Source organism: Pholcus phalangioides, unplaced genomic scaffold, assembly GCF_987345545.1.
Source record: "Pholcus phalangioides strain wild (caught in Gottingen) unplaced genomic scaffold, Ppha-v1.0 ptg000015l_1, whole genome shotgun sequence".
NCBI classification, from domain to species: Eukaryota; Metazoa; Arthropoda; class Arachnida; order Araneae; family Pholcidae; genus Pholcus; species Pholcus phalangioides.
The window spans coordinates 67853001-67876404 of NW_028301608.1; the positions used below are offsets into that span (position 1 = coordinate 67853001).

General features: G+C 35.5%; 1 protein-coding gene across 1 annotated transcript in view; it reads right to left on the bottom strand.

The window, feature by feature from the left end:
* Positions 1-220: 220 nt before the first annotated feature.
* The window catches only part of LOC149076592 (glutamate receptor ionotropic, kainate 2-like), a 114593-nt gene continuing 91409 nt past the window's right edge, over positions 221-23404 (bottom strand). Inside the window, exons 7-15 of the mRNA XM_089244187.1 lie at positions 20819-20971; positions 17948-18052; positions 17316-17429; positions 16755-16946; positions 12234-12595; positions 5191-5389; positions 1832-2057; positions 1454-1725; positions 221-532 (exon numbers count right to left, since the gene is read on the bottom strand). Of these exons, the coding sequence (XP_089100313.1) occupies positions 356-532; positions 1454-1725; positions 1832-2057; positions 5191-5389; positions 12234-12595; positions 16755-16946; positions 17316-17429; positions 17948-18052; positions 20819-20971 (1800 nt within the window). The 3' untranslated portion in view covers positions 221-355. The remainder of the gene's footprint in view (positions 533-1453; positions 1726-1831; positions 2058-5190; positions 5390-12233; positions 12596-16754; positions 16947-17315; positions 17430-17947; positions 18053-20818; positions 20972-23404) is intronic.

Below are 23404 nucleotides of genomic sequence, written 5' to 3' on the forward strand. Positions count from 1 at the left end.
TTACTTATAATGGCATTTTTGGTAATTCGTGAACCAATCTTGAATGGTTCGATGCGATGATTGAGTTACTGTAATTAACTGCAATGAACTGTTTAAAAGTGCGTCCTCGTCTTGCTCACGTGAAATTTATTTATTTTCTTTGTATCCTGCTTTGCACAGCGTTGATCTTATTCAGGTTTAGCATCCCATCATTTACAGTTTTGTTGATTATAAATGAGTTTCGTGACACTTTTCTTATGTCGAGTTTGCTTTTCATTTGTTTTGTTTAGACATCCGATCCGGTACCCCGTCCATACCTAAAATAAGGTGAACCCTCGGTCTTCAAGGGTTCGATCAGGACGGGGTTGGCATCGGGTCAGGAGTAGCCATTCTTACCCGGGGGCTCGTCACTACCGAAGCCGGGTAGAGGCATGAAGGGAAGTCCGTTCTCCGCTTGTCTTTCCATTTCACCTTCTTTCTTAATAGGTTTTGTTGACCCACCGCACATGATGGCAAATCGTAGCTCTCGGCAGAGAGATACGCAGAGTGATTCCTGTATTGGAAATAAGTTTTAACATAAATTCATGATCCATATTCAAGTGCTAAACAGATCAAATTCACATACATGTATATCTAAGCCAACTTTTTTCAAATTGATGAATAAAAGCATACATACGAGGTGTTTCTGAAAGGATGCGCAAACTATGAAACTAACTATGACATAACTTGGAAACAGTGATAGATAAAAAGATTGAACAAGTGGTACCTAGGATGGGCATGCCTGGAATTTTAAAAGCACCGGTTTGCACGACAGTCATGACACCACAGCCATTTTTCTTTCTACAGGACCATTTGAAAGTTGTTTACAGTAAGAGTGCTCAAACGCTGTATCAGCTCGAACAGTTTATCTGTGAAGCATACGTATCTATTGCAGTAGAGGAATTGTAAGAAAAAGGGGTTTGAACTCCTCTTCACTTTCACTTCATGTCCTTGCCAGGCAAGGTGAATGTTTCGAATCTATCGCAATGTGATTTGACCCATGTTTGCGGGGGACAATATGACCCACTGTTCAAAAGATTGTTGTGCCATCTATCATTAAAGTTGTAATTGATTTCAAAACGACGACTTTGGAATCGCAGACCTGATCATTAAACGAACTACTTGGTTGGACTTTCTATTTATCATTGTTTTCAAGTTATGTGGTTTCAAAGTTAGGGAGTCCTTTCTGAAACACCCGTACGTACAAGAGACATATTGTTAATACAATTTATTATACTTTATACATAATATACAACTTGTGTGTAAAAACTTTTACGACATTCATCTTTGGTATGCATTCTTTTTTAAAAACTTCCACTTATAATGTTGAAATTCAAGTTTAGATTATTTATTACTGTGGTTCTGATTTAAAAACTCGCATATCAGTGGTTGGTAAATCAAAGAAGTTAGTTAAAAAAGAATGAGATGTGCTTACCCTTTCTTCGCTGGGAATTTTGCGAGATTTCCAAATGAATTCTCCAATAACGATGACACAGCCCATGAAAACCCCGCAGAAGAGAACCAAGAACACGCCACCGACATTTGGTAACCCTAGTTCGCTCGCATGACTTGAGCTCGTCGTGTCATCTTTGACACACTTTTGTCCAGTCTGACGTTTCTTCCACCAACGTTCCTTAAGAATGTGAAGTTGGCCGTCTTCTTGTAACTTGAGTATAGCGCTCGAGAGATGCGTCCGGTACGGTGACCCTATATGACCACGAATAATGATTTAGTATAGAAAACACGAAATAATGTTTTGCGTATTATAAAAAGAAAATTGCCAAGAGGTGAATTGCATAAAAATGGTGTTCACCTTGTGGTGTTGCCATGCCGTACCCTTTTGAGTCTAGTAATCCTCCAACTTGCGTTAAGTCGCAATTGCGCTCGATAATGTATTCGATTGTGGTGGACTCCATCAGGAAAGCATAATTTCCTTTCTTGACCCTTTCGACACCTTTCTGATTGTTGTCGGTGAAGACCGAAGGTCGCTGTGATTCCATGAACGACCACATCCTCTTGTACGTCGGAAACTCAGACTCCTGAAGAGAATAAAAAAAGAAAATGTTCTGAGGTCTTTGTATAAGCTCTTCATATTATATCACGAATAATTTTTCGACAGGGGCTAGTCGAATCTAGTTGACCGAATTCGGTCACAGCCCACAGTCATTTCACCACGTTTCAAGTGACTATATTAATGCGTCTCACATTTTTAACGCATCAAAGCCATTAGTTTCATCTCATCATTGCACTTTTATATTGAAGAAATACCTAAATTTTTTTATATAAATAGAAACAATCGGAATTTGTCCAAAAGTTAAGTTTAAATTCTATTTCGGATTTTTACGTAACTTCACTTATGAAATTAACACAAAATGATATAATGTTTCCATCTGTTTTTAATACTACCAAGCCACACACGTGAGCAAGTGTATTATGGATAATGGAGAGTTAAAGAAACAAGAGTTTTAGAAAGTGCTCAGATATACACTCATGTCCATAAATTGAGGATAATGCCAGCTCCGGCAAATAAAGGTTCAGAAACAAAACAAACGTTACTTATTCATAAAGCCCATTTATTAAACAAAAGATAAAGAACAAAAAACGATGGTGTGTGTATGATACCATTCATAAAAACTACGATTTTTGCTCACTGGAGCAATTGTAAAAAATATCTCCTTTACAAAAACTTACTATTACATGGTTGGTATGATGGTTAATACATTGTATGTCTCCCATGCGATGAAATACAGTCCGTACAACGCCTAGGCATGCTGAGTATTAAATTACCGATCTGATCTTGGGGAAGATCACTCCACTCAGCAAGTAAAGCTCTCCGAAGTTCCGGTACACATGTAGGAGGTGGTTGACGGGCTGCAACTCGTCGGCCAAGCATGCCCCACACATGCTCTATCGGATTCAAGTCAGGTGAGAATGCTGGCTATTCCATACGGGTTATATCCTCAGATTCAAGGCATTCGTTTACGATGTTTGCTCGGTGAGGACGGGCGTTGTCATCCATAAACACAAATTCTGCGCCCGTGGCACCCCTAAACAAACGTACATGTTGTTCCAGAATGATGTCCCAATAAATTTGGGCTTTCATGGTTCCGGTTTGAACATGCAGATCTGTTCTGGAACCCTGTATAATTCCACCCGAAACGAGCAATGCTGCACCACCGTAACGGTGTCGTTCAATGATGTTGTCTTGGTGGTAACGGGTACCTGGCATTCTCCATATGAAAGTCCGACGTGAATCAGACTGCAAGCTAAACCTGGACTCGTCGGAAAACATCACACAAGCCCACTGTGACGATGTCCACATTGCATGTTCTCTACTCCAGGCTAATCGCTGCCGACAGTGAGTTGCCGTGAGAGGAACACATCTGACAGGCCTGCGAGCATATAGACCAATATCTCCCAAACGTCTGTACACGGTTTGCCTTGAAACTGTGGTACCCGTGGCTGCAGATAGCTGACGAGACAGGCTGGATGCTGTGCTCCGTCTGCTTCTTTTGGCAGTTACTGCCAAATACCGGTCTTCATTCGGCGTTGTAACTCGGGGGCGACCTGTACTGTAACGTCTACTGACATTTCCGTTATCTTGGAATCGTTGCCAAAGCCTAGAGATGACACTTTGGGCGATTCCAAGTTCCTCGGATACTTCCATCTGAGTACGCCCACATTCCAGGCGGCCGCCGATAATTCTACCACGTAAAAAATCATCCACATGCGTCCTCTGTGTCATAACTATTCGCTTATGGCACTGAGCGCCTTACAGAACTCTTGTGAACAATTTTACTTCTTTGCCACCATTCCTTATATACCCCCCTCTTACACTCTCGTCATTGTGACGTACTATCGGCATCATCTGGTGGCTTCCTGAAATTTGCATATCGTTCTTGCAGATGTGTGTGATAATTCTACAGGTGAAATTTTTACTTTAGATTTCGATTTCCGTGTGATTCTGAATTATCCTTAATTTATGGACATGAGTGTAATATGCCACTAGGAAAGGTGCAATGTAGGGTAATTCAAATTTTTTGTCCACAGGACAATCTCTGCAATCGTTGACTTTAGAAGTACACTTGCAGTTACAAAAACGTTTCTAATGATATTTTCTAAAAGTGACATGAATTTTTCAAGGGATAGTATTCATAAAAACTATAAAAAATAAGTTTTCATACAGTTTTCTCTCTCTCTTTCTCTCATTCGCTTTTTCGTACGCTAAAACTTTCAACTAGTGACATCTAGAACCTGCTCCGAAAAGTCATTTGCAGAAAATTCATATTTTTAAATGCAACATTCACCGAGGTATTAAAGATGAAAAACACTATGGTTTGGGGACTTGTGACTGTATTGACAAGTTTTTGTATTGACTTGAAAATTTACATTTTTAGGGAGTGTGAACCCATAATGCTGTTGTAAATATCTTTTCGGAAGATAGTAAATGTAGGAAGCGTTGGTGATTTCAACTTAAAATGATTGACACATATGAAACACAGACGTGGTTGTGAAACAACTTGACTGCAAAGGCTTTGTTATTAAAATAAAAGGCTGTAAAAAGGATGTAAATTATAAAGGCTAAGTTATTAAAGTGTGAAATTATTTCTTTTTTTAAATCACAATTGCAATTCCTTTTTTTATACAGAATTTTACGCTTTGAATTTGAAGCAGGTTCTACATTTCACTAGTTGGAGGTTTTAGCACACAGGGACTGTACGGAAAGTTATTTTTTATAGTTTTTACGTATACGACCTCTTAAAAAACTCGTGTCATATTAAGAACCCGCATGTCATTTGAAAAGGTTTTGTGCATATAACTGGAAGTATTCTTTCAATCATTCATTCTATAGTCAACAGTTGCAGAGATTGTCCAATGAAAAAACAATTTGAATCACCTTGTGTAATCTGAAGTGTTATAGAGGAAAATTCAAAAGTTTTAATTGGCTCTGAAAACAAATTCTTTAGAAATAATAATTTTTATTATCTTAATAATTATAATAGAAAGTGTGATACTGATACAAAATTTATGATATTAATTTTATTTGAATTGAAAATGATCGAGTTTTCTATATCTCTGAGGTTCTTTATTCTATTTGCAAAACACAGGGCCAGTATGTGTGGCAATAAATTAAAACACATCGTAGCTACTTGTATTAGTAGCGTTAATCACCTTGAAGAAAGACTGAGTGGAGCCCGAAGCGACGCAGCCATAAGGTATTGTGGTCTGTTTAGCAAGATCATCTGCATTTTCTATAGGTGAAGCGAGCCTTTCGACAGTCAGGAAAGCAGCTAAATTCGCCGTGTACGACGATACCATAATAAGAGTGAAAAACCACCACATTCCTGCGATCATTCGCGTAGATATCGCCCTGAAAGAAACAAAAATTTACAATAATGTAGCGAGATAAATTTATAAATGTTATAATGTTCATATTATCTATGTCAAAATATTTTAGTCGTGCACCGACAAGAGGCATCCTCGTCAGATACTAATTTTATACCTTTCAATTAAAATTTCCAAATTTTTTTGGTAATGTAAGACGTATGTCACGAGCAGCACGTGGCTGTCTAGTATGTTTCTCCTCTTTCTATGTATTATCTATAGCATAAATGATTATGTTTCTACATTACAGCTTTTCAAGTTGAATTCGTGTTCAAGGCGTGGTCATTTACACAATAAAAGCATGAGAAAAAAATAACCTTTCATAATTGGCTGGTATTATAATTACATAAAGAAAAATAATAATGTTTTTTTTTTTTCAAAAATTGAAGAGTGATGCGATCAGTGGTTGAAAATTGAGTCAGTAAAATGAACTGGATTTTCGGAGTGGTTCAGAGCAAGGTGTTTTGTTTCGGAATGAATAGAATATTCCCTAACGTAAATCGAACTCCGCTGTATATCAATTTTAAAAAAAATAATAAAAAAAGAAAAAAGCAAAATGTCAATTTCGTACGACGTCAGCCCTTGTCCAAAGGAACGAAAAAAAAATGGAGCTCCACACACATATTGAGCTGAAACCGAACAATAGGCCTTTTCACGGGGTGGATCGATAGAAAGACGTTGTCGGTCGGACCTCTATTCGGATCAGCAGAAGTTGTTGTACTTCAGAAGTTTCACGGGGAGCCGAGAAAACACTGCCACCAATCGATAGACCTTCCGAAATGATTGATGGAGGAAACGGATACTTCCTTCGGGCTCTTCTGAATTTTCATGTTTTTGAATACTTTACCCCAAGAACGAGAACATACCGTTATAACTTTTACATGCATATATGGAGTTGAGTTATTACAGAAATAACCCGGGGATATCGACCGGTTGAAGCCTTTTGTAGCTCCATGACCATATGGATGTTACCCATATTTTTATTTCTCATATGCACCTCAAGTTATGTCTTTACGTAATTTATCCCGAAATTATCATGAGAAAGGCCTATCTCGAACCACAAACTTTTCCATATAAAATAGAAGTGATCTGTTCTATTTTCGTTCCTCATATAATAGTGTTAATACTCGTGCGAAAATTAATTAGTGCTTTACAGTACAATGTGTGCAATTACACATTAAAAATTAGAATATAGGGTGATAACTATCGACGGCCCCATCATGTCACGCTTGATTCCTTGTGAAAAAATAATATGGAAAAGAGTTTTCCGTTTTAGGATCAGACGAACATTTAATGAGTTATAACGTTTTGAATTTTTGTGACGTGTCATTTTTCTAACGTCAGCCAACACCCTACGAAAGTAAATTTCTCCGCCAGCAGCGGGTCGTCACTTCTTGAAAATGAACTGAAATATTTAATCCCGTTATATAGAAGGCAAGTTCGGCATTCTTTCACGATAAGCGTTTTTTTTCTTCATATAGTGTGATATTGTAACCGTCTTATTTCTCTTTAGGTGTTAGCTTCATCCACTGTATTGGTAAATTTATCACCAGATTTGTTAAGTTAAGTGTTAGCTGATGAGATCTGTTTGAAATTTTTTAAAACCAAATCGACACTTTTTTGCCAAAATGTGGTAATTTGCTGTTCTTCACTGTTTAGTGAAAATTTTGGAGGGGAGGTGCATACACTGCATAGTGTTTGTTGCGACATAATTTTTTTTATGCGGCCGATTTAATCAGATCACGTGTTGATCAATATAACAAGGAAATATTTTTTGAGTTATTTTAAATTTTTATGGAAACTGTTGAGCGTAAAAAAGCTTTAATGAAAGATGTAAAAATGGTAGTTTGACGAAGGCGACTAATGGAAACAAAAAAATAATAACGATGATTCACAATCAGAAATGTTTAATCAAACTAGTTATTTTATTAATTAGCATATTCAATATAATTAGTGGTTTCAGATTTTTTCCATTGATTATTCACAGAGTCACATTTTCATATCGATTTATACATGTTTCAATGAAGATTTTTAATTTCCTTGTGGCCGCAATTGGTTTTTATCATGTGCTATATAAATGTTAATACATTTATACATTTTTCATCAAAAATTCAGAAATTTCGTAGAAATATTTATACGACATGTGTTAGTAAAATGAACCTCGATCTTCAATATCTGATTATTCGTTGGAATTTTATGAATTTTTAAAGTTTGAAAAAAAGGCATAAATTTAAAAAAATCTGAATTTAACATTTACAAAAAAATTCTTCCTATGGGATAATTTCAAAATCTCAGGTTCATTTCAGTAACACATGACAAGTAAATATTTCTGCGAAATTTCAGAATGTTTGGGCAGTCACTTTTTTTCTAAACTCACGGATGAACTCAAAAACTGAAATCTGAGAAAATCATTACAGCAATCACTTAAATATTTGAAAAGTGCACACACACGCGCGCGCACGCGTGCGAGTGGAAAACAAACTGGTTTGCTTTTCCCTCGATTTGTCTTAAGCTCATACCGTTGTTAATCAGTTTCAAAAACGCCAAGTTACACGTTTGGTGTAAGTTCGGTGTAATTGTCAGGATCATGAAGTGACGTAATCAATTTTTGAAGCGTTATCTCATTAATTATTGGTGAAATCAAAAACCGAAAACTCTTTTCTATATCAGTTTTTCACAAGGAATCACGTGTGTAATTATTGGGCGGTCGATAGTTACCACCCTATGTGTTTGTACCAGACAATAAATACAAGGTGCGTTCCGTAAGAATTTAGAATCACAAATCGTGTGTAAAAAAATCTAGAAATACAGGTACAGCAAAAAATGATTTATACTTTTGCAACATGTCTTCCCTCAGATTATATGTAATAGTCTCATCGTTCAATCCATTTTTTCAAAGCACAAGTAGAGAAAGCTTTTTCTGGAAGCTGAAAAAAAACGTCATATGTAAATACAATATTAAAGTCATGCAACAACCACTTTACATTCCGGATCTTGCACACATGATTTCTGGCTATTTCTGACAAGAATTATTAATTATTTCAGCAGCGTAGGGTTCACTGAGGCACCTTTTAGAAGAAGCCTTCTCTACTCGCTTTGAAAACTAGTTTGACCGATGGAACCATACCATTCGAGGGAAGATACTTTGAAAAAGAGTAAATTATTTTTTTTCTGTATCTATATTTCTTGATTTTTTTTTATAATTTTACATCGAGTTTTTATGGAACGCACCTTGTAAAATACATCAGTCTATATTCAGAATCCGTTGGTTTCGATTTATTCAAAGCACCGAAGCTTTCAATTGTGGAAAATTTTCTCGCAAGTTGAAGAATTTTTGGCGATAATATTTTATTGGAAACTTACTCGCGAGTTTATATACCAGGGTAGTTAATTATGCATAATTATAGATGAATATAATTACGTTACCAGTTTTGTGAGATGGATACTACTACTAGACCATACATGCACCTCGTATACATTCCTCTACGAAATTTCTAATGAATCGGCACATTCCAGAATGTGTGGTCTTTGTGCGTGTGTGACCCTAACGTATTTATGTTGTCGAGTTGCGCTTCTTTCGTGTTCATGCTGCCATCTGTCTTCCTTTTTCTGAAGTAAAGATGGAAATGCCAGAATTTTCATGTCTTGAAGTATGGTACCGGATATATGCACTCATTTTTGTTATTTTTTCTTATTGAAGTACTATGGTCTTAACGTTCTGAATTATTTTAGTTTCTCAATTTTGATGGACAAGAGTGACAAAGTGAGACGCGAAATCGATGAAGAAAATTAGAAAAACAAACCGCTTTAGCTTGCTCGAGAGAAAGACAAACAAACAATGTACTCAATAAGTTTTTAAATTTGCAAATTTAAAATATTTGCATTCTTAACTTTAAACCCTAGTGCCCGTCAGAATCTTTTCTGACAGCAAGAGGCATAACAGAAAGTCTGAAGAACCCTGCTGTTTGCTTACCAAGCTCTCCGTTCGGATTCAGCAATAAACTTCAGATTCTAGTTTAATTGGTCTTCGGGACACTTCAACTCAATATTCTCCGACATTTCACTCCTGCCACTTTTCATCCCCTGACATTTCGTCCTTTTCGCTCTTGACGTTTCACCCCGGACAGGGCCAAGTGAGTGGGTGACCGACTATATGAGTGACCAAGTGAACGATGAGTGGATATATGAATGACCAAGTGAGCGATGAGTGAATGTATGTGTGACCAAGTGAGTGGGTGAATGACCACATGAGTGACCGAGTGAGTGGGTGAATGACCACATGAGTGACTGCGTGAGTGGGTGAGTGACCATATGAGTGATAAGTGACCCAGTTAAGGGGGGTGAATGGCCGTATTAACAACCGAGTGAGTATGCGATTGGTTGACTGAGTTGGTGGGTGAGTTACGATTGAGTGGACTGCATGTATGAAAGCCTCACTCACTCACCAGCTCGCTCACACACTCACCTGGTCACTCATTTGGTCACTCATACAATCACCCACTCACCCATATGACAGTTCACTCACTTATACGGTCACTCACCCACTCACTTGGCTCCGACCGGGGTGAAATGTCCGGGGAAAAATGTCGGGGCGAAACGTCTGGGAGTGAAATATACCGGGGACGAAACGTACCAGAGGCGGAATGTCGGGGGGGGGGGTTTCCGTAAATGTTCTAGGAGAGTCTTCCGTTTGATTTATAAAAATAATCGACTAATCCACACTTACGTATAAAAATGTTCCCCCCTTTTTTTTCTGCTATCTGTTATGTTGATTTCTTGACAATAAGGCTATAGATGGAAAGAAGACATATTTACGTGTCTTCGCTGATTGTATATGTATGAAAATGTTCGGGGGGGGGGGAAATACATAGTTTTCCAAGCTTAAAAAATACTTATAGCTTATACAAATAATATTTTGCTTTCTCAATAACATCGCCGAATGAGACTCCCACCTTTCATGTGAAAGCACGCACTATCTTTCAAGTTTATCAAGCACAAGTTTCAAGATGTTTCAAATATTTTTTATCCTAACTCCAGTTATGAAGGGGGAAAAATGACATAATGGATGTCTCAAGCCCATCGAATGATAGAACTTATCGAATGGAATCACGTTGATGCATTCAACTGCTTAAACGGCTTTTTTTTATCCCGGGGCAAAACTTTCAAATGCCTAAGGGGAGTAAAAAAAAAATCGGCACAAAACAAAATGCACTACAAGGTAGTACTTTAATGTTCTCTCGATCGAAATCGACCGGCCATTCGTTGTTGTAGTGATAAAGAAGAAGCTTAATGGAGCTTCCACATATTATCGATCCCAGGTCAGAAAAGAAATGAAGCGTTTCCTGATCTGTGTTCCATCAAGAGCCCATCAACGATCATCAACGCTATCCATCAAAGTTATTTCGAAAGGTTTACTGTACTTAAATGTATATACATACTTCTATACCAATAAAAAATGTTTTGTTTCATTGTTATGATTTGTTATGAGTTTTTTGTTCGTCGTTTATAGATTTCTGACCTTTGAAAAACATGCTCGAATATAAAAATTTAGCATTACTACAGTGGAACCGTCCATACGGCGGGGAAGTCCCATTAACGGACCATTTACTGAATCACGTTGACACGTGATTCAATGTATTTTACTATCCATTAGCGCAGCAGTTCTCAGCCTAGGGAAATATGGCCCCCCTTTGCGGTCCTGGGTTATTCTGGGGGATGGCATGAATGCAAATCAGATGAAACGGAAGAAATGACAAGTGGTAGGGGGGGGGGGACGAGGAGAGCTGTGCTTTCCAGTGGAATATGGAAGAGTTAAAAATCCGACTATCTTCAGAATCCAGTAGAGCTGTCCGTGGAACCATGGCCATTTCAGCCTATGTAGGCATGGCCCGGAGCTTTATGTCCACAGGGGGGGTCTGCATGATGAAATCTGGTACGATGAGTTTAGTGTGTAAGTACGCAAATATGTAAGCTGTTACTTTGAGCTAAGTATATGCCCCCCCCCCCCCAGAACATAAATTTGCCCCGGGGCCCATGATGTTCAGATGGTCATGTCCACAAGAAGGAAGCTCACTGAGCTATATTCCAGGGTAGCCGCGGAACCAGATAGACGTGTCGGGAGGTGCGATTTATTGGGTAAGTTCATTTACACCCATGTTTCGGGAACACTTCGATATCTCCATTAGATGGGAAGCGGGGTGTGTCCGGTACTGCAATGTTCAACGGGTAGGTTCATCGGTTCGTCTTGTATTTCACACAGACCTATTTTTACATATAATTTATCACTTGGGAGGAAATTATCAACCCCCCCCCCCACGCTTCTGGATTGGTGCCTGGCCCAGGGTTACAGAGGATCGATCTTATTTATAAAAAATGTTTTGTTCATTATAGGTTCAGATTTGACTAAATTCAATTCTATAAGTAGAAAGGGTCTTTTGAATGAGGGGCAGAGGGGCCTGAATAGGATGAAAGAAAATGTAGTCAAAAAAGTGGGCCGTGGGCTGATAAAGGTTGGAAAAACACTGCATTAGCGAACACTCCTTGTTAGCGGACAAAATTTTTCCTCGGATGGAGGTCCGTTATCGAGAGATTCAACTGTATGAAACATTTGTGTTGGGGAGGGACGTTTTCATTTTCTGAATGTGTATAAAGCATAACTGTCTATGTAATTTTGTATATTTTATGCTGATAGCAATAATTGCTGATTTTTATAATGAACATATTCAGTGATTTTTGTTCATTATTCATTTGAGAAAAATAGAATTTATATGGAAATTTTTTTTGATCTTCATTTTGTTGGGAATGTCTGCTTTATTAATTGAGAAGCTTACCTTGGAGTAATGTCGCATCCTTGACACATGAGACATCCGATGGTGAACCACAAGGTGTTCAGCAGCGTGAACTGGTTCTCAAGTTCTTCGGGTTCTGTGTCACACGGGTGAGGATTCACCCATTCGTAGGGACTGAAGCGGGCCACTATGAAGAGGTACAGGCTGACGCCCAAGAAAGCCGTGGCCATGTAAAGCCACACTTCCACGGAAAGGGGCGAAAGGAAGGAGAAGAGTTTGGGTACTTTTTTGGTGGGCTTTTTAAATAAGATGCTCACTCCGAGGTTCATGAAGGGCATCGTGAAGTCAACCGCTTCTTCGCGTACGTAAGTTATCGTCAGGTCTGCGACCGCCATATCCGCTTTCTGTTAAAAGAAAAGAGATAAAAATGAAAAAGCCCAAGAATCACTTCGAATTCACACTTCACTTCGAATCAACATACAATCACCAGATAAAGCATTTTTCAAAAAATAATCATGTGTCTACGAATTATGAAATCAAAAAAATTTAACGAGGCTCCTTATCCTAGAACAGACAGATCAAGAAAAATAAATGTGTGTCCAAATATACCGGCAAGAAATTGTCTATGCACTAACTACTTGTGTTACTTCTTCTTTTTATTGTGTGTTAGTTTAATTTATTGCTTCGCAAAAATGAAAGTGTCTGTGTGTGTTCAACCTCCCCACTAATTTCCATAAATTAGCTACTCTTTTTGTTGAAATGAGCCATAGTCACGATTAGAGCTTAGCGTAAACAAGGGTTTTTCAATCGGTGTGCCGCGGTACAACGGTGTGCAGTAGGAGGATAGCAAGTAGGTGTGATGCGAAAAATTTCGGACAAAATTAAATAAAACTTTTTCTAAAGAAAAAATTTAAACGTCCAAACAGAAACTCAGACACTATACGAGTAATATGATGCATATCATAATAACAAAAATGAAAAAAACCCGAAGGATGTTTTATACACTGTTTTTTTTTTACAAAAATAAGTTTCAAACTGAATTGAAAAAAAGTCCTAGAAACGGGACTTAAATTTGATCGAAAGACAGGGATAAATAGAAAATACAATATATATATAGGAACGTTTGAACTACAGAGAGATAAAGTTGACGAAGTCCTTATTGAACAAGTTTCTAAAAAGTTTGATTTATTGCATAAAATACTGGAAAAAGTATTTTTATGCACCATCAGCCGACATATATAAGTGTTTTTTTCCCACATTTGATGAGAAAGTCCATTGTTTAATGCAGCGGCTCACAACTTGTGCTTCGTGGAGCCCTTGTTTCTTCGTGGCCACTGCAGTAAAATGAAACTTATCAGCAAATTTGGTGTTAATAAAATAAATAAATAAATAATAATACTAAATAAAAAAAAAAGTCAAAGACTCTAATATAGTACCATTTTCTTTAAAAAAGAGCTCCTCGAATCAAAATGTTTTGGAAGCTCTGGTTTAACGTGTGCGAGCGTCACCGCAACCAGAATATTACAGAAAAGAAGATGTCACTTACAGTAAAAATAAATTACGAGAGAGAAGAGAGATCACAATTAAACCATTAAAAAATAGTTATTATAGTTATTCAATTTTGATTTACTTTAGTAAATAATAGATTTAAATTTGTGAATTAATTAACGGCACATTTTGAAATGTTACAAAACATCAATAATTCTGTTCCTTAATGTTCTTCAATTATGCACCTTCTCGCATTTGCGTGATTTTTCTATAATGAAAAATATTAAAAATAAAGATCGATCACATGGTTAGAATCTTAGGAAGAAGCTTCAAGAGTGTTCCTGTAAAAAAAATAAAATATTCTACAAATGTTTTAAACTCAGAAATCTAATTAACCTTTGTTTCAATTAATTTGATTCATTATAAATATCAATAAGTTTTTTTGTGATTAATAATTACTGATAATGATAATTGATTATTAATTAATTACTGCCAATAATATTTAATTCATGTATGGCTAATAATTGAAGATGTGGGTGCAAGAACCAGACAGCCGGTTCTTTAAATTTTTAAGGACGGTCAAAAACACTTTAAAATATACTTAACGTTTTACAAAACTGCGGGTAGAACATTAATTACACCTTCTTCTATCGGAGAATGGTTTCACCCCTTTGGCTGCTTTTTATTGAGAAAGAAAAAAAGAATGGAGCTATCTGGTTTTTTCCCACCCAACACTGCAATTTTGCGGCCAATAAAATCTTATTAGATGCCCAAAAACTCTTTATTAATACATTAAAACTATGTGTTACAAGAAGCAACTTGTAATAAGTTTATAGAAAAAAAATTTAAGTCCACATGAAATTTTGTCCACTTTTTAAAAAGTACTTTACAAAATCAGTTAAAAACATCAGTTATTATCATACTGTTCGTTCAGTCACTTAAAAATGTGCTCATCATTAACCCCTCGAGCCCGGAGGAGATTCAAATGAATCCCATCTAGTCGGCCGGAGAAGCTTTAAATGGAATAGCCAGTTTTCGCAGATGCTTAATAAAAAAAATTGTAAATTTTAAACAAATCATTGAATTAATTCGAAATTTTTTACAAATACAAATACAACGCCACAACAGGCAAAATGCCCAACGAGGTGGCTGAGAAAAAAAAAAGTTTATAAAATCGCATTTTCTTTATAACATTATATAGTATCACTTGTATTACTTAAAAGATTATATGATATTATAGGTAAAATTGTTTTTTTTCTCATTTCTACAACTGTCTAAAATCGGATTTATAACACAGCCTCCTGGCGGTAATACAGAACTACTAACTCTAATTATACTAAAAAAATTCTAATAATACAAATAATACTAATGCTCTAAACTACTACTACTAATTATACAGGACATTTTAGCTTAAAAGGGGCTTAAACACACTTTTTACAATAATAGTTACACAGGGTGTTTTAGCTCAATGGGCTAAATGCTTGTTACAATAATATCTCGAATAGTCACGTGTTTAAGTTAATTAGTTTGACGCATAGTAATGTGTTTTCAGTTTAAGCAGCAAACGTTCATCACTCACAATAAAATATGATGAATTAAAATAATATAATGGTTATTATTACTACTACTTAACATGCACTTCGTACACATTCCTCTACGGAATTTTTAACAAATCGGCACATGTCGGAATGTGTGTTCTGAGTGTATGATTGGCTCTAACGTATTTATGTTGTCGATTTGTGATTGTTTCGTGTTCGTTCTACCATTTAACTTCCATTTTCTGAAGTAAAGATGGAAATGCTTGACTTTCTACGTTATGTCAGTATCGTGTTGTAGGTTTGCCTGCTCTCTGCAGAGAGACTTTTTCAAATGTGAGACTCCTCGCATTTGCGCCTCGAAGCTGGAAAACCGCAGAAAATCACCTTTAGCCGATCATCACAGTGTCGTCAATGGGGTTCGAACCTGGATCCTCAGGACGAGAGTCCAACACGATGCCTGAGGAGCTAATATCACTAACACTAGACGCCAACGACTGACTGATGCAACGTGGAAAGTGCTGCCACCAAGCGACCACACGTTGAACCGATTCGGTGCAAAAACAAGAGAGTAAAACGCGTGAAACATTGAAAACTAACCTATTGTGATTTCAGGAATTCGTGCTTTACTCATACTTTGATTCTAAATTCAATTAAAATTAGAAAAAGAAGTAATTATAAGACAGTTTTTCGATTTTTTCTAAACTTTTGTTTGGAAATTTCAACCATGAGTTTAGCACCGTATTTTTTGTATTCTAATTTTTCAGTATTTGATAAAACTATTACAGAAGATATACAAGTATGCAGATAAAAGCTACTACCCAGCACGATAAGAGAAAAAGAGTAAAAAATTACAGGAACCAATATCTGAAAAATGGTGATGCACCAAACTTTTCTGGGAATTCTTAAAATGATTGATGATGTTTTGGAAAGAAAATGGCCCGAGTCTCACATTGGGGAGTAGTTTCTAAGGTTAAACTTTTTTCAATAATTCATAACTCATGGGAGAAATTCAAAATTAATGAACGACTCGATTTTTTTTCCTTCTTATTTCGTTGCTTCAGAAAAAAAAGAAAACTCATGTGTACGAGTACATTTATCAACTGACAGATAATTAATACCAGCGATGATTAATTACATTATTTTTGTTTTTCCGTTCGCTTTCGAAATGAATTAGTAATTTCTCATAAATTTGTTTTTGAGAGAACTATCATTGTTATTATTTCAATTACAGCAATAACTATTCATATTTCTTTTTTAAACATAAAATTTGTGCATCGATCTGCAATGTGTGTCCATTAATAAAGCATTTCAGAGGGCGATGGTGATTTTTCAAAAAAGCACCAGTTGTTCAGACATTAGTCTTGAAAAATGTGATAAAAAAATTATATCTGGAGTTTTTCCTCATAAATCAGATGGAGAATCTTTCCCCCGTACCAAGTTTATTGTAGGGAAATTCATGAAGGAAATGGTAAATTTTTTTATATGGTTTTTTTGCTTATGGTTAATGGAAATATATATATATATATATAAAACTCACTCCATCTATGAGTTCCCGAATCATTCCGTTCCATTCTCCGAGATCATTCTTTCTGCCATAGCTTCCGTCTCCCACTTCGCGGATGCTGAATTTGAACTGTAGGATATTCGCGATCTCCTCTATTAAGTCCACGCAGTATCCTTCGTACCTCTCACCATTTGCGTCTTCTACTTTTTGCATGTAAGGTTCGTTCTGTACGGAGGTGAAACAGACAAAACAAAAACAGGAACAAAAACGGAAAGAAAAAAAGCCATCGAAACAAGCATTAAGGAAAAAATACAAAAAAAAAGATATAAAGTTCAATTGATCATTTGTATACTTTATATCTCATTCACAATGCTGTTGATGATTTTATCAGTTATCGATTACTTCCATACAAAACTGGAAGTAATATAAATATCCATCAAACATCGTGAGAAATATTTTTGACATAAAAGAACTTATATCAATATAATGAATGATGCAATTTCAAAATTTAATATGCGGCGAATATCGAAATGCAAATTTTCACGTATTCAATCTATATTTCTTACGGAATACGAAAAATCCGCTCTCTCTCACCAATATTGTAGTAATGATGAGGGTTTTGTTCCTAAGGCTGTTTGAATAATCGGAGCGGCGTTGAGTGTAATTGCCGGTCGTTATGATTCCAGACTTCATACTCCATTCTGAAACCTGAATGTATACAAGAGAAATAAATGAGCTCACGAAAACTCGAATAACAATTCAAACTCGGAAATACATACATTACTACACATTCCTTCTTCTACCAATTCAACGAGAAACTCGAAAGCTCATCAACAAACATGTGCATCGATTATTACCGAATAAAGCATAATTCGCGGAGGAAATCTTTGTATTATAGCTTTACTTGATATATTTTAACTAACATGAAATTTTCAAACATTTTCACTGAGATCTGAAACAACTTATACTGATTTATAGAGACGTATAAAAGAGCAAACATTTAATTTTTCTCTCATCGAATATCTTATTGTAAACTAGCTTTTCTAAATTTGAATGGCATCATCTTCAAAGGTTCAAACTGGTCGGGAAACTATCGGTATGTAAGTCGAGCTTCCTTAATGAGAATAAGGATCTGGAATCTGGATTTGGAAATATTTATCAATTATAATATGAACAGGAATATGAAATGAGAAAATTGTCTGATTGTGTTACGAATGAGAACTCACTTCTCGATAACCTGTTGGCGTTAGATCCACAATCTTTATCGTGAAATCTGTTCTTTTGCCGTCTTTGTCGAATTCTATGTTCCCGCTGAATCCTTGCATTTTTACCTACAGAAACAAATGATGTTGTCTGAGTAACGCAGCGTGATTTTATTACGTAATAAGACCATATTATTTTCTTCCGCATTATATTTGAAGTATTGAGAAAGAAGTTTACTGTAAACTAAAATGGAAAAAACTGCTATACGTGAATTAGTTGTCTTTATTTTGATAAAATACAAATCCAATGCATTTTTTCACGTAGAAAATGTTAGTGTAAACGAATTTTTAGTAGTAAGAATGGTCATCGAATATAACGTATTTAGAATATAAAGTTACTCCGGTTTTGAATGAGTACTATTTTATTATTTCAGCTTCTATATTATAAATAATGTGAAGGTTGGTTGTGAGTGTATTAAGATTACTTCAGTTGCAAAAAAAGTATGCTCAAAATCTCTCTCTCATATCGCGTTTAAATTTAAAATAAATGGTTTAGCATTTGTGAGTAAGTTGAAGTAAGTAATGTATGTAAGTTGAAGACCAAATGTTTTGATTTTAACCCTTAACTGGTGTGGTGGGGTAGTAATAGTGGACCCCACGCATTGCTCATCTTGCCACCTCTTGAGGAAGAAATGCATCTAGAACATTCTATTTTCATTGTTTTTCAAGCAAGTTTTTTACTCGTGCTTGAAAAATTTATGATATTATTTGACTTTTCCCTCCGTCTACATAAATTGATCAAAGTTTCCGTGGGATCAAAATGACCCCACCACATCATTCGCGTAAGGCTTTTTTGTCTCATGGCCTGAGTGTTCAGATCGACATGGCATGTCGGAAGAGCGTCAGTTTTCCCGATAGCGATTCAAAATTTATCGTGAATCATCGGATATCCGAGATTGAGCATGAGGACAGTGCTGTTAGGGAATCGTACGTAAAATCTGTGTGATCAACCCGTCGTGTTGTTGTTTGCAAGGACTGTGCTTCCGAATTCGAATAATACTAACTTTGGTGCTTGTGAAAATATAGTAAATATTGTTTTAATTTTTAAATTTCATTTTCTGAGTACATTTTAAACATATGTTATTTTTTTATTCATGAAAATTTCGTTCAAAAAATTTAATATATAATTTAAAAAAATTCAAAATTCATGTATCCTTCCATTTCTTTCGAATGTGTGCCTTGGTAAAAGATAATTTTAGGAAAATAATTAAAGAAATTCGAAAAATTATTTAGTGACATATAATGGATAGATGAATGAAGCCGAGTAAAAAAACCCATTGCTTTTATGAAAACTCATTCTGTTGATTTTTAAATGCTTCAATATACTTGCTGGGCACCACGACGCCAGGTAAGCATAAAATTTTCAAAACGCCAGTTGAGGGTAAATGTTTTTCAACACACATAAGCTTATGTACAATTAAGTCTCTGATAGATTTATTTTGTTCCTTTCTCTCTTGCAATGGAAGTGAAACAAGAAAAACGAAAATAAATTCTTGCATACTTATAATTTCAAATACATATAATTTGCATTTTCAAACAGAATAAACTAGCTTTCGTTTTATGACATTTGTTCTGAATATCTTTAGTTTTATTGACAATGTATTCATTTCTTACGATTCCTTTAAAAGATGATTTAAAGTTATCAAAGAAAATAAAAGAAATAAATGAAATTCAATGGATACGAAATAAATATTTTTTTTTCTCTCTCGCTCAACGTCATAAAACGAAGCACGGATTTGAGAGATGTAAAATAATAGAACTTACATTCTAATATCAGAAATTCCATTAGTTTTATTCTTTTCCCGTGAACCGGAGACACAAAATAGAAAACTAATTATGATTCCTTTTTGATAAACAAACAGATTTATTAGGAAAAGAGAGATAAATGGATATTAAGTAAAAAATAAATAAAAGAGGATGCTACAAAAGAATTTGTGAAAGAACAAAAAGAAGAGTTTTATGAATGGATCTGAAGCTTTCGGGGGGGGGGGGGAAACGTAAGCCATCAATATGCAAATGAACCTTGCCAGAAATTCTTTAAGCTGATGTGGAACTCATTATATTTCTTGCAAAGAAATGTAAAATAGAATTTTCTTCCCCTTCATTCGGCTCGATCTCATTTATTTTATTCCCATTCATAGAAGAAGGAAAAAAAAGTTATTTTTTTTATATCTTTATTTCATTGATTTTAAGAAATCGATTGAAATAAAAAAATATTTAAATATATCTTTTTTTTTCCACTTTGAAAGTCTAGTTTCTTTTGCTGCTAATGGGAGCCCAGGGGCGTTTCAAATCATGCGAGAGTCTTTAAAATGAGGGATATTTAATTGAAGTATTAATGAAATTAATATTTTTTGTGTTTGTTCATTTTTTTGTCTAGAGCTTTATTCTTATAATTACAATACATAGTGCAAATTTTTTTCTCTTTCAACTTTTTTGATTGATATGGACGTAATTATTCAGAGATTAAAAGAAAAAGATAAATATGTATTGGAGAATCTTAGTTATATATTCAAATAAATTATATGTATATGCTTTATGTTTGAAAGAAGATTCAGAAACTGGACAATTTCTGGCTCAAGAAGTTTGAAAATCATTATCACATTTATAGAAATGACTCGATACAATAAAAAAGGAATTAATAATAAATGAAAATAAAATGTTAATTATCTTGCGTTAATTTTCTAGTCTTCCGATGATTGAATTTTCAATTTAATTTCTCCATTCTTGAATGAATGAAAGGATATCGAAGAATATTTCTCGTGCTTTTTTGCCAGAAACTTTTCTTCATTTCCGTTGTTATAACGTGGAAAAAAGTAAAAAAAATGTCAATACCGATCTTATTTTGTTGGATATTCGATGACCGTGAGACCAGGGGGTTTCCTCATCGCAGGAGAGAGACTTCAGCCGAAGCCTTTCGTTGTTTTGGAATTTGTTCAGTGCTTCGGCGAAAACTCGAACTCCGTCATACATCAATCCAACCTCCGTCTGAAACGAATTGTACTAAAAAAATTGAACAATGTTCGGTAATCGGTCATAAAAATATATGTCGTATATGCATGTGATTGTATTGTCGAATTGTTGAGAAATAACCTCTTAACAAACTTTTATTTACAAAAAGAGAAAAGAAAATACATGATAGTGTGTACGATAAGTCCCTGTCTGAGGTCCAGGAGAAGTGTCCCGTGTCTGAAGTTTGAGCAATGTGCGAAGCGGCCGGTCACTTCGGGAAGACGCTAGAACTTCGGACTTGGACCGTAACATAATTTTAGTATGAAGTTCAATTCAATTAACTTTGTTGAACACACACAGTGTAAGATGAATAACGAAACACTTTGATTTGTCTCGACTGATTGGGAGCTTTCGATTGCCATTCACTATAGTAAGAAAAAATTATTTTTCAACAATAATGATACTCTCAATCTTGGTTATTGCTGGCAAATAATCTCCGAATCCACACCTGTCATGCGGGTGTTTACAAATCATATGCAGTATGATATTAAAAAAAATGAATCTTATCATTAGAATAATGCATTTTCATTTTAAACTCTGAACATTTCAAAAGTTTGATAATATGTGAAAAAATTAATAAGATTAATTATATCATGAAATTTTCCAATTCTTTGCATGTGTGCAAGTATACATCGCAAATGTGTATTTGCGTATGTTTTTTGAAATGTAGTAGTCTTACAACAATGATATGAAAATCTATTTAAAATGGGAGGAGGATTTATACGATTATATTCTTTTTGCTTTGTTTTTCTTTTTTTATTACTAAGGGTGATAGAGAAACTAATTATCAGAGTAAAGTGCAAAATGAAATGTCATTGAAACATTTAGCATGCGGTGAATTTACTCTTTGCTCTTCAGATGTTTGTTATTCATAAAATGTATAAGGGAATAACACTTTCTCTTTTTTTTGAAGCACTTCAAAAAAAATGTAACAAATTTTCAATACTTGTACAAAATTTGATAATCACGGGTGACTTAAGATGACTAAAATATAGTCGATATGATTAATATATAATATCAATTCGCTGGTCACGTTGACCAGAAAATTAATGCGTCGAGTGAAAGATGTAGGGTAAAATGAATAGCCCTATAAAATGTAACATAAGATATTCGAAGATTTGATTTGATTCGAGAGTTACATTACTGTGTTTAATTTTTTCAGTGGATGAGAAGCAAAGCTAAACAGAAACGTCTGTCATTTGGTAACCATCAGCCTCCCATAAATGCAACCTAACACGTCTATAATACGTCATAACACGTCTTTAAGTTTGTCACAATGTCTTCTGCGCCTGCCTTGCTTATATGTTTGTAGTCACGATATCGAAATTTGGCCTCGATAGGATCATCATTTTTTTTTCATTTTTTTGAATGTAAGCATGTCCGCTCCCATCAGTATTGCACTAAAGTGGAACGAATGGCTATGATCCGATTTATCTGGTCGGAAGGAGCACCAGAGGATGAGATTCATGGGAGACTTACAACACCATGAGGGGACAGTGCCATCCACTCGTGAAACAAGAGTATCGAGAAGTTCGAAGGTAGCCAGAGAATATCGTGATACTAGAAGAGGAAGCAGTGTGTGTCAACCTTCATCACTGGACGAGAAGATTCGACAAGCTCGAGAAATGGTGCTGGCAAACCGGTGAGCTATCATTGACAGCATGGCGTGTTCTCTGTAGGGGTTAGTCATGATTTTGTTATCAACAATTCTGTTTGTGTAGATTAATGAAAAAATAATAAACCACAAATAATTTTAGACCTTTGAGATTTGTACATCAGACATAACAAGTTAATCTACTTAATATTTGCTTCGTGAGCACTCCTTACAGTTAGACGGTGCTCTAGCTGTAAGGAGGAAAAATGAAAGCATATCCCATATATGTGTGAAAGATATAAAGCGATTCAGGCTTTGAAAACACCGTAGGTGGACCGAGATTCATCAAACTGTCAAAATGACGGATCGAGTGGAGACTCGACAGATTAATAAGGGATCCTCCCTTTTCTGCCCGGATAGGTGTCCGTTATCGGACATATCGATCACCTGTGAATTCGGCCATGTCATCGGCTGTGAGACAATCGATACTATATTATGATACGAGAACATAAGACGGTGAATAACCATTTCACGCATACATAAAATATACAGATACGAGGAGTCATCCTTCATAAAGTGGCAATATAAATACAAGTTAATCTACATTAAAAGTGGCATAAGTAAAATATAAAAGTGAATGACCTGAAAGAAAAAACTTTTTATAACTCAAATGTTATCTTCTCGTGCTGAGCAAATATATTTTCAAATATCTTCAAATATGCCACTGAGGGAACCATCGTGATATTGTGCAAAGAAAGTGTCTTCGTCACTGCTTTATTGCAGATACACAGTGTAATCTCGCTACAACGATACTC